The sequence below is a fragment of the Carcharodon carcharias genome, chromosome 13 (assembly GCF_017639515.1).
Source record: "Carcharodon carcharias isolate sCarCar2 chromosome 13, sCarCar2.pri, whole genome shotgun sequence".
Classification (NCBI taxonomy): Eukaryota; Metazoa; Chordata; class Chondrichthyes; order Lamniformes; family Lamnidae; genus Carcharodon; species Carcharodon carcharias.
Genome location: NC_054479.1, coordinates 10,287,918 through 10,303,237, shown reverse-complemented (window position 1 = coordinate 10,303,237; position 15,320 = coordinate 10,287,918). Strand labels below are relative to the sequence as shown.

Genomic DNA, 15,320 nt, shown 5'->3' with positions numbered 1-15,320 from the left:
TAGTTCTGCTCCGCAAGAAACACATTTATAACGTTACTTTTCATATTACAATCCTCTGACTCTCTGAATCACAAATACCAAAAATCCCTGCTACACTGCCAGAAAGTCACGTCAATCTGGGCTGGTCAAAAGATACTAAGGCTGAATATTCCCACTAGCAATGGGTGATGCCACTTATCCTTGATTTTTTAAATATATAAATAAAACAAAATTGTTTCCTGCAAATTGCAGGTAGAATTTGTTTAAAAGTGTGCATGTATGGGACCCATCTCAGCCCAGCATGTGTCACAAAAGGTAATTATTCTTAAATATTAACAGAAAATGTTGTAACCATCAGGTCAGGCAGCAGCTATGGATAAGCATTTCACGAGTTACCTTTCATCTTTGCAGTCACCCAATCTGCATGCGAATTTCTGAGTCGAGGGACCACCACATCGTGAACAACGAATCCAGTACACTAAATCGAAAGTACAGGCAAACTGCTGTTTCAACTGGGAGGAATTTTTGGGGCCCAAAACATGGGAAGAGCAGAGGTAAAAGGGTAGGTGTTGCACCTCCTATGTTTGCAAAGGAAGGCAATGTGGAAAAGGAGATTTGGAAGAGTGGACCAGAATTTTGTCTGCTCTAAGAAGTCAGACTTGCCTGTCACCATGGGGTCAATAGATTTTGACAAAAGAATAAAACTGGCATTTTCACCCCAAACTCCCAGAAGTTCATCTTCAAGGTGCAGTAATCACATTTGCAGCATGATGACAGACATTTTTGGCGGCAAAGCAAGGCCCTAACCTTCTCATTTATTACTTCTAGCACTGAGTGATACAAATTGGTCAAAAGTTCTCTCTGTCAACACCTGCATACTGCTAAAGGGAAAGCAAAATCTTCACATCAAGATTTCAGATCAAATATTGCTCACATAATGCATCCTTACACCATCACTACTAGTTGCAAATCAGGAGGCTACATTTATGTCACTGCAACACGCAATAGTGACTTTTTGTATCCTGAACTTCGCAGTTTCCAGATATTTCTCAACATTCACTTAATGCTGCCAAAAATGCCTTCATAACAATGCTATTTCAAAACAGAATGCAGGACTCAATTTTATTTTAAAAACTAAATTGATCTCATCTTCCAACTTAAAAAAACGTCACTTCCTACTCCATTGTGCTAACAAATTAGATGCAATTAGATAGAATAAAATAATCTCATTTTACAAACTAATGGTTAGGTGTTAGGATAATTTGTTAACATACATTCTCCTTTGGATAGTCAAAGTTGAAAGAAACATTTGAAGCTTGTTTCAGGATGGCACAGCATGCTATGGAATGGCACTTTATAAATAAATCAGGTAAAGTGCCCGAGAAGAATATACGTACAGGTTGGTGGGTGGGTGAATGAATGAGTGGGAGTGCCACCCCCACCCAAAAAAGGTGTCTCAAATTAAAAACAATGATCTCTTACCTTGGTCTCAGTCCGCCTTATCGTTCCATCATCCGATGTTACCACAGATACGTGGGAGGTGGGAGTGCCTGGGTCCTCTTCAACTGTAACAGTTTCTTCTACTAACTCCTGCGGCTCCTGCATTGTTGTTTTTGAAGTCTGATTACAGGGGCTTTGCTCCTGGAAATTGAACATGACATGTTGTAAGCTGTGGCTAATTGCATAGCACATGTTGATTATTATTTTCATGCTTTTACTTTTGTGTTGATCAGATCAGTTTTCTCCTCAGGTATACAAGAAGTTCACTCAATGGAATTAGAAAGGTACATTATACATTTCACTGCCCGCTTTTGGGAGGATGTCATTTCTCTCCCATGATTGAGGGTGTTAGTGCCAGAAGCAGGCAAAGTTATAGCATATGTATAGTTGCAGAAATTATGGAGTTCAAAGCTTAGATCCAGAATGAATAAGGAGCCAAAGCAAAAGCAAGGTGAATACACAAAATAAGAGTTCATGGAGTTGAGGGTGATATATTTGCATGGATGGAGGGTTGGTTAACAGACAGGAAACAGAGGGTAGAGATAAATGGGGCATTCTCAAGCTGGCAGGCTGTGACCAGTGGAGTGCAGCAAGGGTCAGTGCCGGGGCCTGAGCTATTTACAATCTATATTAATGATTTAGACAAAGAGACAGCGAGTAATGTATCCAAGTTTGCTGATGATACAGCTAGGTGGGAATGTAAGCAGTGATGAGGACACAGAGACAAAGTGATTATAAGCAGGTTAAGTGAGTGGACAACAAGGTGGCAGAAGGAGTATAATGTGGGGAAGTGAGGGGTTATTCATTTTGGTCCCAAAAGGAGAAAAGTAGAATTTTTTTTTTAAAAAGCGTGAAACTAGTAAATGTTGATGCTCAGAGACTTGGCTGTACCATACAAGGTACACAAAGTTAGCATGCAGGCACAGCTAGCAATTAGAAAAGCAAATGGCATGTTAGCCTTTACTGTGAAGGGATTGGCGTACAAGAATAAATAAATCTTGCTACAATTGTACAGGGCTTTGGAGACCACACCTGCAGTAGTGTGTGCAATTTTTGTCCCCATATTTAAAGGAAGGTATACTTGCATTGAAGGTGGTACAGCAAAGGTTCACAATATTGGTCACTGGCATGAGAGAATGAATAAATTGGGTCTATGTTCTCTTGAGTTAAGAAGAATGAAAGGTGATCTCATCTAAATATTTAAGATTATGAAGGGGTTTAATAGAGTAGATACTAAGAGGTTGTTTCCCCTGGCTGCGGAATCTGAAACAAGGGGCCGATTTAGGACTGAGATGAGGAGAAATGCCTTCAGTCAAAGGGTTGTACATCTTTTTCTCTACTCCAAAGAATTGTGAATGCAACATCATTGAATTATATTTATGGCTGAGATAGATTTTTGATCTCACAGGGAATCAAGAGATATGGGGGAGCAGGCAGCAAACTGGAGTTGAAGTCCTAGGTCAGCCATGATCATAGTGAATGGTGAACTAGGCTCGACAGGCTGCATGGTCTTCGCTCTCTCCTATTTGTTATGTTTTTTTATGCCATGACCAGTCTGCTTTTGCTTCCACATGTCCATCTCCAAAACCAAGAAAACATGTTTTCGGTATTCAGTTAAAGCCAATAGGTATACTTCACAAATCATCGATTACAATTTTTTTGGCAGTTAAATACCATAAATTCAAGCTGCCATGATGACTCATTAAATGCCAGAGGTTCCCGTTTATTGAGATGTATCTGGATTATTCATTCACCACACAAACTGTTAACACTGAAGCTGGAACTCCTCTATCTTAACGCTCGCTCACAAAAGCTGCTCATGTTGTTCATAAATATTCAGTGCCAATCCAAAAGATCTCCAAAGAGCACTGCTTTTATTTGCCCAGCTTTTCCCCAGTCATGCAATAGTTAGGAATGGTCTCTCCACCTATGGGTGATCAGTGTTTACTATTAAACTTCCAACTTATCTGTTAAAATCCTGGTGAAACCTGCAAATCTTTCCATGCTATAATCGTCACTGAAGCAAAAAGACTTATTTCCCAGTTAGTCATCTTTGGCACCATTTAATATGCTACTTATAAACAGCTATTGGTCCAACGGGGGAATAATTGGGGATATCAATAATCACTCATTCTAGATATAGCAATACTGCAGTTATTCCTTAATTGTTGCTAGACTTCATCTCTTACTGCAAGTATTGTGCTAAGCATACAACAAATTAGCTAACAGTGCAAATAGGCGTAAATGGGTATGATATGATTGTGATTACAGAGATATGGCTGCTGGGTGGCTAAGGCTGGGAACTAAATATCCAAGGGTACTTTATATTTAGGAAGGACATGCAAAAAGGAAAAGGAGGTGGGGTGGCATAGTTAGTTAAGGATGAAATCAGAGAGAGAATATTGGCTCAGAAATCTAGATGAAGAATCAGTCTGGAGCTAAAAAGCTACAAGGGGTGGAAAACATTCGTGGGAGTTTTCTATAGGCTTCCAAACAGTAGTGGGGAGGTAAAGGGCTGCATTAAAAAGAAACTAGAGATGCATGTAATAAAGGAGCTACAGTAATCATGGGTGACTTTAATCTCCATACAGACTGGGCAAATCAAATTAGCTATAATACTGTGGCAGATGAATTCCTGGAATGTGTAATGAATGGCTTTTTAGACCAGCATGTCGAGGAACTAACGAGGGAACAGGCTATCTAAATTTGGTATTATGCAAAGAGAAGGGGTTAATTAATAATCTTGCTGAGGGAGCAGTGACCATAATATGATAGAATTCTTCATTAGGAATGAGATTAGTGTGCAAACTTAAAGCGCATGAGATTGGGGGTAATGTATTGGCATGGCTTGACAATTAGCAGACAGGAAATAAAAAGTAGGAATAAATGACAGGTGAATTCAGAGTGACAGGTGGTGACTAGTGGGTTACCACAGGGATCAGTGCTTGGGCCCCAGCTATTCACAACACATGTCAATGATTTGGATGAGGAAACCAAATGTAATATTTCTAAGTTTGCTGACGACACAAAACTTGGTGGGAACGAAAATGGTGAGGAGGACGTTAAGAGGCTTCAAGGTAATTTAGACACGTTGAGTGAGTGGGCAAGTACATGCCAAATGCAGGCTTGGCCTAAATAGCCAAATGGTTATGGTACTGGGCTTGCAACCCCAAGATCAAGAGTTCAAATCTCACAATGGCAAACTATGAAACAATGTAACTTCATCTGAATAGGAACAGATGGAAACATGTTTGTACTCGAAAGAGTTACACACAGATACCACTATTTTGGCTTGGCCTAAATAGCCAAGTGGTTATGGTACTGGGTTTGTAACCCCAAGATCAAGAGTTCGAATCTCACAATGGCAAACTATAAAACAATGTAACTTCATCTGAAACAGATGGAAACGGGTTTGTACTTGAAAGAGTTACATGCCACATGCATCATAACATGGTTAAGTGTGAAGTTATCCAATTCAGTAGGAAAAACAGAACGGCAGAGTATTATTGTTTAGGTGGTGATAGATTGGGAAATGTTGATGTACAAAGGAGCGTGGGTGTCCTTGTACACTGATCACTGAAAACAAGCATGCAGGTGCAGCAGCAGTTGAGGTGGCGAATGGTATGTTGGTCTTCATTACAACAGGAGTTGAGTACAGGAGCAAGGATGTCTTGCTGCAGCTTTACAGGACCTTGGTGTATTGTGTGCAGTTTTGGTCACCTTACCTAAGAATGGATATACTTGCCATAGAGGAAGTGCAGCAAAAGTTCATCAGGCTGATTCCTTGGGTGATAGGGTTGTCATAGGAGGAGAGATTGGATCAAAAGGCCTGTTATTTACTGGAATTTAGAAGAATGTGGGAGGATTTCTTTGAAACATATAAAATTCAGAGAGGGCTAGACAGACTGGGTGCAAGATGGCTTTCTCTGGCTTTGGGGGGTGGGGGGGGCGCCTAGAACAAGGGATCACAGTCTCAAGGTATGGGATAGGCCATTTAGGACTGGGATAAGGAGAAACTTCTTCACTCAGAGGGTGGTGAACCTGTGGAATTCTGTACTACAGGCAGCTGTGGGGGCCAAGTCACTGAATATACTGGAGGAGGAAATAGATTGATTTCTAGACTCGAAAGGCATCAAGGGATATGGGGAGAGAGTGGGATTACGCAATTGAGATAGAGGGTCAGCCACAATCATAGTGAATAGCAGAGCTGGCTCGAAGGGCCGAATGACCTACTCCTGCTCCTATTTTCTATCTTTCTACGTAACATCCCACAATGAGGTTTGATTTAGCACATTTTGTAATGCTTCTTTGTAACAGCTTTGACTAACTTATTCTAATCTAGACAAATTTACTTGGCAGCTTTATCCTATACCTGATTCTATTATTCATCCTGTCTTAGGTACTCCTGACCCTGATCCTCCCAGTTCCAACATACAGCTGCAAAGAGAGAGACAGACAGTATATAATATGCTACTTACAAGTTAAAATATTAAAAAAAGTAACTCCTAGGTTACAGTTTATAAAAAAATTTAAATACTTTAAATAATGATCGTACAATTACTAAAACTTGCACTCTCTTATTTTATATAGATACTAAAAATTGTTCAAAACTGAGCATATTTCAGCACCATTGCTCCAAGAACTTTTTCATTCTTTAGTGTCTCCCAACTTAAATAGCTAAATAAAGCCAGGGTTCTGAACTGCAGCCTTTTTTCCAATGCCCCAGCACATATTTCAAGAATGCAGAACTATTCACAATTTATCTCAAAGATTTGGATGTGGGGATTAATAGTAATTCTTCAAATTTGCAGCTGACACAAAACTAAGTGGAAGTGAGAGTCGTGAGGAGGATGCAATGATGCTTCAAGGAGATTTGGAGAGGCTAAGTGAATGGGCAAATTTGGCAGATGGAATGACAATGTGCAGAAATGTGAGGTTATCCACTTTGGGAGGAAAAACAGAAATGCAGAGTATTTCTTAAATGGTGGGAGGTGGGAATTGTTGGACTTCAAAGGGACTTGGGTGTCCTTGTTCAAGAATCACTGAAAGCTAACATCCAGGCACAGCAACCAATTAAAGCAGCAAATGGTATGTTGGCCTTTATTACAAGAGGGTTTGAGAATGGGAGTAAAGATGTCTTACTGCAACTACATAGAGCCTTGGAGAGAGCGCACCTGGAGTATTTTGTGCAGTTTTGATCTCCTTACCCGAGTACAGACATACTTACCATAGAGGCAGTACAATGAATGTTCTCTGAACTGATTCCTCAGATAGAGGGATGGTCCAAAGAGGAAAGATTAAATAGACTGGGCCTTTATTCTCTTGAGAATAGAAGAATGAGAGGTGATATCATTCAAACAGAAAATTCTTATGGGGCTCAACAGGAAGGATGCTTCCCTTAGCTGGTGGTTGGGGGAGGGGGGGGGGGGGAAAGAGAGAGAGACAGAGAGAATAGGGTGGGGTCTAGAACCAGGGGACACAGTCTCAGAATAAGGGGCAGGCCATTTAGGGCTGAGATGGGGAGGAATGTTTTCCACTCAGAGGGTGGTGAATCTTTGGAATTCTCTGCTCCAGGAGCTGTGGAGGCTGAGTCATTGAGTATGTTCAAGACTGCGATCGACAGTTTTCTACATACAAGGGATACAGGGATAGTGCAGGAAAATGGTGTTGAAGCAGATGATCAGCCATGATCTAACTGACTGGTGGAGCAGGCTTGAAGGGCTGAATGGCCTACTCCTGCTCCTATTTTTTATGTTATGTTCTTATTACACCTTACCTTAAAGGGGCACACACATACATCCTGTTCATAATGCTACTGACCTACTGATCATGTGCTGACTTACTGTAAGCAACACAATAAATAAAAGCCATTAATTTACAAATGACAAAAATTAATACATTCTATGGAATATGTTTCCAAAAACACCAGTAAAAAGTATGGAATACCTCTTGCATTTACAAAATTCCGACTTGTTCTGTGATCTAGATAATACATTGTCTGCAATATAGCATAACATCCTTATAAAAATGGTGCCTTTTTCTATTCAGAGGAGAATGGTACAGAACATTGTCCAAAATATACAAGAACTCCATGAAAAGTACACCAGCTAACTCTTCTGTTTTAAAACACCTAATTACAATAGTTATTGTACTTCTTGCAAGTAATTATTCTGCACATTTGGCTCATATTAGCAAATTTCTTCTACTTTGTCCCAAAAAGATGGCAAATTAACAGTTCAAAACGTGTGTGCAAATTGCTTGCTGCAATTATTGACAAGTGATTACTATTCCAAGGTAATTAATTGGTCAGAAATAGACAACAACTTTGCTATGTCCTGATGTTAAGCGACTATATGAATACATTTTTTTCTTTCATTAGCATAGTGAGAATTCTATAGTTGCTCTCAGATGCTCTATTGTTTTATGTGGTTGACACATACCCACTGGTAACCAAGTGGAGAGTGCTCAATGTCATTTCATCCAAGACTCCCGGCATTCAATTTTGCGCTTCAATCTCGAGAATGATTGCAGCATCAAATCCAGAAGGATAGGGACAGCATCCTAACTCACCTAAACCCCAACCCTGCAAGCTAACCAAAATTATTTATTTAGATTAGCAACCCAATCAGAATAACTGCCAGCCCCAGCTTTCATGATATAAACAACTATTCTCACTTCCACATTCATGTTAAGCTCGCTTTTGTATAAAAGGATACTGCACTTCAAACAATAGCATTTATTTCCTCCACAATCGCACTTCTCGCTGCAGGCATTCCCACATTGATCGTAAACAGTTGCTTTTTTATACAGGATGAAACATAAACAGCTCTATTCAACCATAACCGAAACAATCAAAGCAGTGAAATCTGCATAGTATCGTCACAATCAAAAGGAGAGGGGGCAAGAGGGAGGGGCAAGGAAGGGATCAAACTAATTTGGATAGTGCAAAGCGGGCAGGACTGACAAAGGAAGAGGAGAAATTAACCTCATTATAACAACTTGTATTTATTGACTGCCTTGAACATAAGGGAAATGCACAAAGGCCTCACAGGAGTATTATCAAACAAAATTTGACACCAAGCCACAGAAGGAGATGACCAAAATCTTCATCCAACTGTTAGGTTTTGAGGAACGACATAATGGAGTGAGAGAGGTAGAGGGGATTAAGGGCGTGAATTCCAGAGCTTTTAGGCCTGGCAGCTGAAGACACAGCCACCAATTAAACACCCAGGATGCTCATGAGGCCAGCATTAGAACAGCACAGATAAAACATTTCAACATAGCAAGTACACAAAAGTGAAAAAGCATCAAGTAGATGACAATGAAGGTTCTTGTCCTTGCATCACACTATAAACTATTTCAAGTTTTTTTTGCAATTACCTAACTTCTGAATAGTCAAAGAAGTTGAATCACAAACATATCAGTGTAAAAGCCGACAATAACATTTCTCAATGGAGCCAGGACAGCTCAGTGCAAACCTCAATGCTCATCCATTCTACTCCCAAGGACTTGTATTCATCAGGGTTTAGCAAATATTGGATTCCACAACATTTAGTTCCAAGAAGAACATAGCAATGTCAAGCACTGATCAACGAGACACAACACTGATCACCGAGACACAACGGAGACATTGAAGTCTTGTGGATGGTGCAAGCTAGAGCCAATAGTGATCCTGAGTAATTGAAGCACAAGCCTTGATAGCTGGCTGAAAAAGTACCTCGTAAAAAGTTATGTACAATAACAATATTCTGATGTTTATTCCCTGCCATATAAGAAAAAAAGACTTGCATTTATATGGCGCCATTTGCAATCTCAGTTCATCCCAAAGCACTTTGCAGCCAATTCATAACTTTTTAGGTCTAGTTATTATTGCCATATATTTACATGCAGCACATTACATCAAGAATGAACATTAACTTGGTAATTTAAAGATAAATAATTGAAAGCATTTTTAAAGAGCAAGATTTTTTTGTGGGCTGTTGGGAGAAGAGATGAGCATTTGTGAATTTCCTTTAAAAACATCACTACAGATTACATATTTGGCTCTCCTTTTTGCTTTGCTGCTAGCCAGCCATGTAGGGGCTGAAAAAGAGAAGCAAACTAGCAACAAAAGCCGAAATCATAATTCACCCACAAACTGGACGCAACATATTGATCTATTGGACACAAAACAGGATCAAAAAGGCAACAAGTCCTCCAGCAACGAAAATGCCTCCATTGAAAATAAAGGGGAAGGTCATCGCTGACAGCAATCAACAGTTGGTGAGAAAAGCAGAACATGCATATTCTGGGCACTACCTCCTCACTCCAGCGGAGGCAGAGAAGTTCATGCAGATGCTGCAGGAAAGTCAATTTCTCAAGCTTGATGAGTTCAAGCAGTATAGCATCAGCATCTGGAACTTTGGCCATAACAGGTGAGTCAATAGTTGTACTCTAGGAAGAGCACCCTCACTAAAGAAGCTCTAGAGACATTGAAACCTGGCATGTCATTACACAGCTGGATATCGAATACACAACAGAGCAAAACAAAGCTTTTGACTCAATTGTTATGGCCAAAGTCCCTGGTGCTGATGTTATACCGCCTGACCTCATCAAGCACGAGAACCTGGTATTCCTGCAGCATCTGCACAAACTTTTGTCTCTGCTGGATCAAGTGAGTCGTGCCCCAGGATATGCACAATGCAAAGATTGTGATCCTGTATCAGAACAAAGGCAACTGCAATGATTGCACCAACTGTCGAGGCATCTCCCTGCTCAGCACTGTGGGAAGAATATTTGCCCATGTTAGGCTGCTGGCCCTGGGTTAAAGCATCTCACCCAAATCTCAAAGTGGTTTTAGATCTGAAAGCCTACAATTGACATGATCTTTTCAGTGTGGCAGTTGCTGTGATCAATGGAGGCCACTACATGTTGCCTTCATGGATCTCACCCAGTTATTCAACTATGTGAGCAGAGGTGGTCCATTTAAGCCGCTGGAGAAAACTGGCTGTCACTGAAGCTGCTCATGCGATCTCCTCTTTCCGTGACAATCTGATGGGCAAGATCAGCTATGATGGGGCAATGTTGGAACCCATAAGATCTGCACTGGGGTCAAACAGGGTTGTGACTGGCACAGACACTATTTGGCATAATCTTCTCTTTGCTGCTATCATATGCCTTCAAGTCATCTATAGAGGCTGTCCGCTTACAAACCAGAACTGATTAAAAACGGTTAGCCTTTCTCGTCTAAAATCCAAGACGTCTTTGAAGAGTTGCTCGACACTGACCGTGCTCATGAGCATTATTTGGCAAGAAAAACCTTAAGCAGCAAATGGACGGACACTCTCATGACAGTAGAGTTAGGTTTGACCATCAGCATCAGGGAGATAAATGTCATGGTCCAAGATGCGACTGTACCACCATATATTAGCATTGAAAATATGATGCTGGAGGTTGTTGAAAGCTTCACATACCTAGGCTACACAATCACCAGAAATCTGTCACTTGACGCTGAAATCAGCACACTGCAGCTATTATGTCCAAGCTGAGTGAAGGAGTGTAGAAGAACAGCAACCTGACTGCAAGCAACAAACTGTGAGTCTACCAAGCCTACTTCCTCAGTGCATACTTCTACAGTAGTGAGACCTGGGCAACATATGCCAATCAGGAGAAATAGCTGAACGGCTTCCACCTTCGCTATCTAGGACATATCCTCAACCTCTCTTGGCAGGGCATGAGGTCACCAACTCTGAGGTCCTGGAGTGTGCCAACTCCATCAGCAAATCTCATTGCTAAGCCAGTAACACCTGTGCTGACTTGACCACATGCCCAAAGACCTTCTGTATGGCGAAATGGCCACTGCATCACGACTTAATGGGTGTCCACATCTCCACTACAAGGACACTTGCAAGCGAGATATGAAGCTAGCAGATATCGATACTGACAACTGGGAGACCCACTGTCGGTCATGACCTCTGGAGGCTGACCGTATTCGAAGGGCATTGAAAGAGGTGAGCAGAAACAAACAAAAAAGCTCAGCTGGCCGAGAAGAGGACCCAGAGAAAACAGAGGCCAGCAAATCCTGCACCGTCTCAGCCCACTACTTTCCTCTGCAGCAAATGTGGCAGAGACTGCCATGCCAGAGCAGGGGCTCCAGAGCCCCACCAGGCAGTGCTTAATACAGTTAACCACCACAGTGCAAACCATAGTCTTCCGAGAAAGACAACAAACTACTTCATTGCTAACTATCAAGAATACCAAAACGTTAATTTGCAAACATTAGAAAATTCAAAGAATACTTCTAATTTAACAGGCGACCTTTCCCCACAAATAGGTGAAACAAAGTACTGATTGTTTGTTACAAATGAACTATTTTGTTTCAAATCCAACATAGTACAATATATGAAACATAAATTTTGCAACTATCAGCAAAAGCATGCAGATGGATTTTTAGTGTTCCTGCTAAACAGAGTGAAACATTTTTCTACTTAAGTAGGCATCGGTCAGATCTTTACTGTTGCAAGTCATTTTTTAAGTTTGCGGACAATGAGTCTAACAATTGCTTTCTGAAAGCCTGGCTATGCTAAGGAGTCTGAGAAGCATTGTGCTGTGCTACAAAGCCTGCTTTGCACAAGACAATGGAACCTCAGCCAGAATCTGTAGGCATGTTGTTTGGGGATACCTAGTTTTAATTATTTCTCGAATGCTCAAATATACAAGATCCACAATAGATCAACATAACACAACTCACCACGATATTTCTTTTAGTAGGTTACTTCATCCTTGATAACATTATATATTTCCTTTCAGCAACATAAGAGTATGTGAACATAGAACACAAACAGAAGACTCAAATTCTTATCAACTGGTTGCTGATTGCCCCAAAGGCAGAGAGAAATTACTGGGGAGTCACAAATCTTTCATCACTTGAACCAGTGACCATTGTTGAACCTCTGAAGCAAGAGACAGGTATGCAAGCATGAAATGACCGCGATACAGTTATATATACAGGAATTAGTTGTGTTTAAAACATTACAGCTTGTTCCCTTAACTTCAGCAAAGAATGTAGCCATTCAAATCATACAAATCAGAGCGACTTGAGTTTACATTGAATTCATTTTGAGGTTTTGAAAGGACATTTAAGGCACAGTTACATTAATAATAAAAATAATGCCTTTCACAAGCTTTAGGATGTTCTAAAATGCTTTGCAGTTGATGAAATACCCGTCAGGTTAGCCACTGTAGTAATTTGGGAAATGTGCCAACCAATTTGTGGAAAGGAGAGCCCTACAAACAGCAATATTGGTTCAGGGATAAACAGTTGCCAGGACAGCTGGGAAAGCTTCTATGTTTTTTTTTTATTCATTCATAGGATGTGGGAATGACTGGCTGGGCCAGCATTTAATGCCCATTCCTAATTGCCCTTGAGAAGGTGGTGGTCAGCTGCCTTTTTGAACCGCTGCAGTCCATGTGATGTAGGTACACCCACAGTGCTGTTAGGGAGGGAGTTCCAGGATTTTGAACCAGCAACAGTGAAGAAACGGCGATATATTTCCAAGTAGGGGTTGGTGAGTGGTTTGGAGGGGAACTTCCAGGAGATGATGTTCCCGTGTGTCTGGTCCTTCTAAATGGTTGTGGTCATGGATTTGGAAGGTGCTTTCTCAGGAGCCATGCTGAGTTCCTGCAGTGCATATTGTGTAGATGGTACACACGGCTGCCATTGTGCATCGGTGGCCGTGGGAGTGAATATTTGTGGATGGATGTCAAAAAACGGGCTGCTTTGTCCTGGATGGTGTCAAGCTTGTGTTGTTGGAGCTGCACTCATCCAGGCAAGTGGAGGGTATTCTGTCACACTCCTGACTTGTGCCTTGTAGGTGATGGACAGGCTTTGGGGAGTCAGGATCTGAGTTACTCAGCGCAGGATTCCTAGCCTCTAACCTGTACTTGCAGCCACAGTATTTATACGGCTAGTCCTGTTAAGCTTTTGGCCAATTATAACTCCTAGGACGTTGACATTGGTTGGGGGGGGGGGGGGGGGCGGGCGGAATTAAACAATGATGATGCCATTGAATGTCAAGGGGCAATGGTTACATTCTCTTTTGTTGGAGATGGTCATTGCCTGGCACTTATGTGGCACAAATGTTACTTGCCACTTGTCAGCCCAAGCCTGGATATTGTCCAGGTCTTGCTGCATTTGGACATAGGCTACTTCAGTATCCAAGTCGTCGCGAATGGTGCTCAACATTGTGCAATCATCAACGAACATCCCCACTTCTGATCTTATGTTGGAAGGAAGGTCATTGATGAAGCAGCTGAAGATGGTTGGGCCTTGGACACTACCCTGAGGAACTTATGCAGTGATGTCATGGATCTGAGATAATTGACCTCCAACCATCTTCCTTTGTGGTAGGTATGGTTCCAACCAGCAGAGACTTTTCCCCGATTCCCATCGACTCCAGTTTTACTCAGGCTCCTTGATGCCACACTTGATAAAGGGCAGTCACTGTCATGTCACCTCGGGAGTTCAGCTCTTTCATCCATGTTTGAACCAAGGCTGTAATGAGGTCAGGAGCTGAGTAATCCTGGCAGAAACCAAACTGAGCATCAATGAGCAGATTATTGCTGAGCAAGTGCCACTTGATAGCACTGTTGATGACCCGTTCCATCACTTCACTGATGATCAAGAGTAGACTGACTGGGCAGTAATTGGCCAGTTTGGATTCATCCTGCTTTTTGTGCAGAAGACCTACCTGGGCAATTTTCCACATTGCTGGGTAGATGCCAGTGTTGTCACCGCACTGGAACAGCTTGGCTAGGGGCACAAGTTCTGGAGCACAAGTCTTCAGTACTATTGCTGGAGTATTGTCAGGGCCCATAGCCATTGCAGTATCCAGTGCCCTCAGCCATTTCTTGATATTGGGGGGAGTGAATTCATTTGGCTGAAGACCCGCTTCTGTGATGCTGGGGAGCTCTGGAGGAGGCTGAAATGGATCCACCCACTCAGCACTTTGGCTGAAGATTGTTGCAAATGCTTCAGCCTCGCCTTTTGCACTTATGTGCTCGGTTCCCTCATCACTGAGGATGTGGCGCCTCCTCTTCCACTGTGTTGTTTAATTGTCCACCACTATTCATGACTGGATGTGACAGGGCTGCAGAATTTAGATCTGACCAGTTGGTTGTGGAGTCACTTAATTGTGTCTAATGCATGCTGCTAAGGCTGTTTGGCACACAAGTATTCCTTTGTGTAGCTTTGCCAGGTTGACACCTCATTTTTAGGTATGCCTAGTGCTGCTCCTGCACTCTTCTTTGAATTAGGGTTGATCCCCTGGCTTGGTGGCAATGGTAGAGTGAGGGATATGCCAGGCCATGAAGTTACAGTTTGTGTTTTGAATAGTGCGCACACAATCTTTTACATCCATCTAAGAGGGCAGACGGGGCCGAGGTTCAACATCTCACCTGGAAGATGGCGCCATCAAAAAAGAGCTGCTCTCCCTCAGTCCTACACTATAATATGAGCCTAGGCCCCAGATTGTGAGCTCAAGTCTCTCGAGTGGGGCCTGAAGTTCCAAACCTGATTCAGAGGTTGTGTACTGCCAACTGAGTCATGCTAACTAATGGATAAATCTTCAGTCAGAAGATGGAGATCTAAGGGAAGCAGCAATTTGAAATCTGGAAAACTTAATGGGAACATGGATATTTAAGTTTAAATGGGGCCTCCAAGATTCCATAGCTCATGCTTCCAGGTTCCTCGACCCCACTGCTATAAGTAGAATTTTCAAGTTGATCAAATTGCTTCACTAATTAAAAAAAAACACAATCTGAAACATTTCCATAGGAGGCAGGGGCACCACAATTTCCTGAAT

At 41.8% G+C, this 15,320-nt stretch overlaps 1 protein-coding gene across 5 annotated transcripts in view; it reads right to left on the bottom strand.

Moving 5' to 3' along the window:
* Positions 1-15,320, bottom strand: part of arvcfb (ARVCF delta catenin family member b) — a 362,128-nt gene that overhangs the window by 109,290 nt on the left and 237,518 nt on the right. For 4 of the 5 annotated variants that reach the window (XM_041202618.1, XM_041202617.1, XM_041202620.1 and 1 more), the window contains one exon: positions 1,462-1,620. In XM_041202618.1, coding sequence (XP_041058552.1) covers positions 1,462-1,620 — 159 coding nt within the window. Of the gene's footprint in view, positions 1-1,461; positions 1,621-5,851; positions 5,917-15,320 lie in introns of all 5 variants that reach the window. The other variant, XM_041202621.1, reaches the window with a different exon arrangement.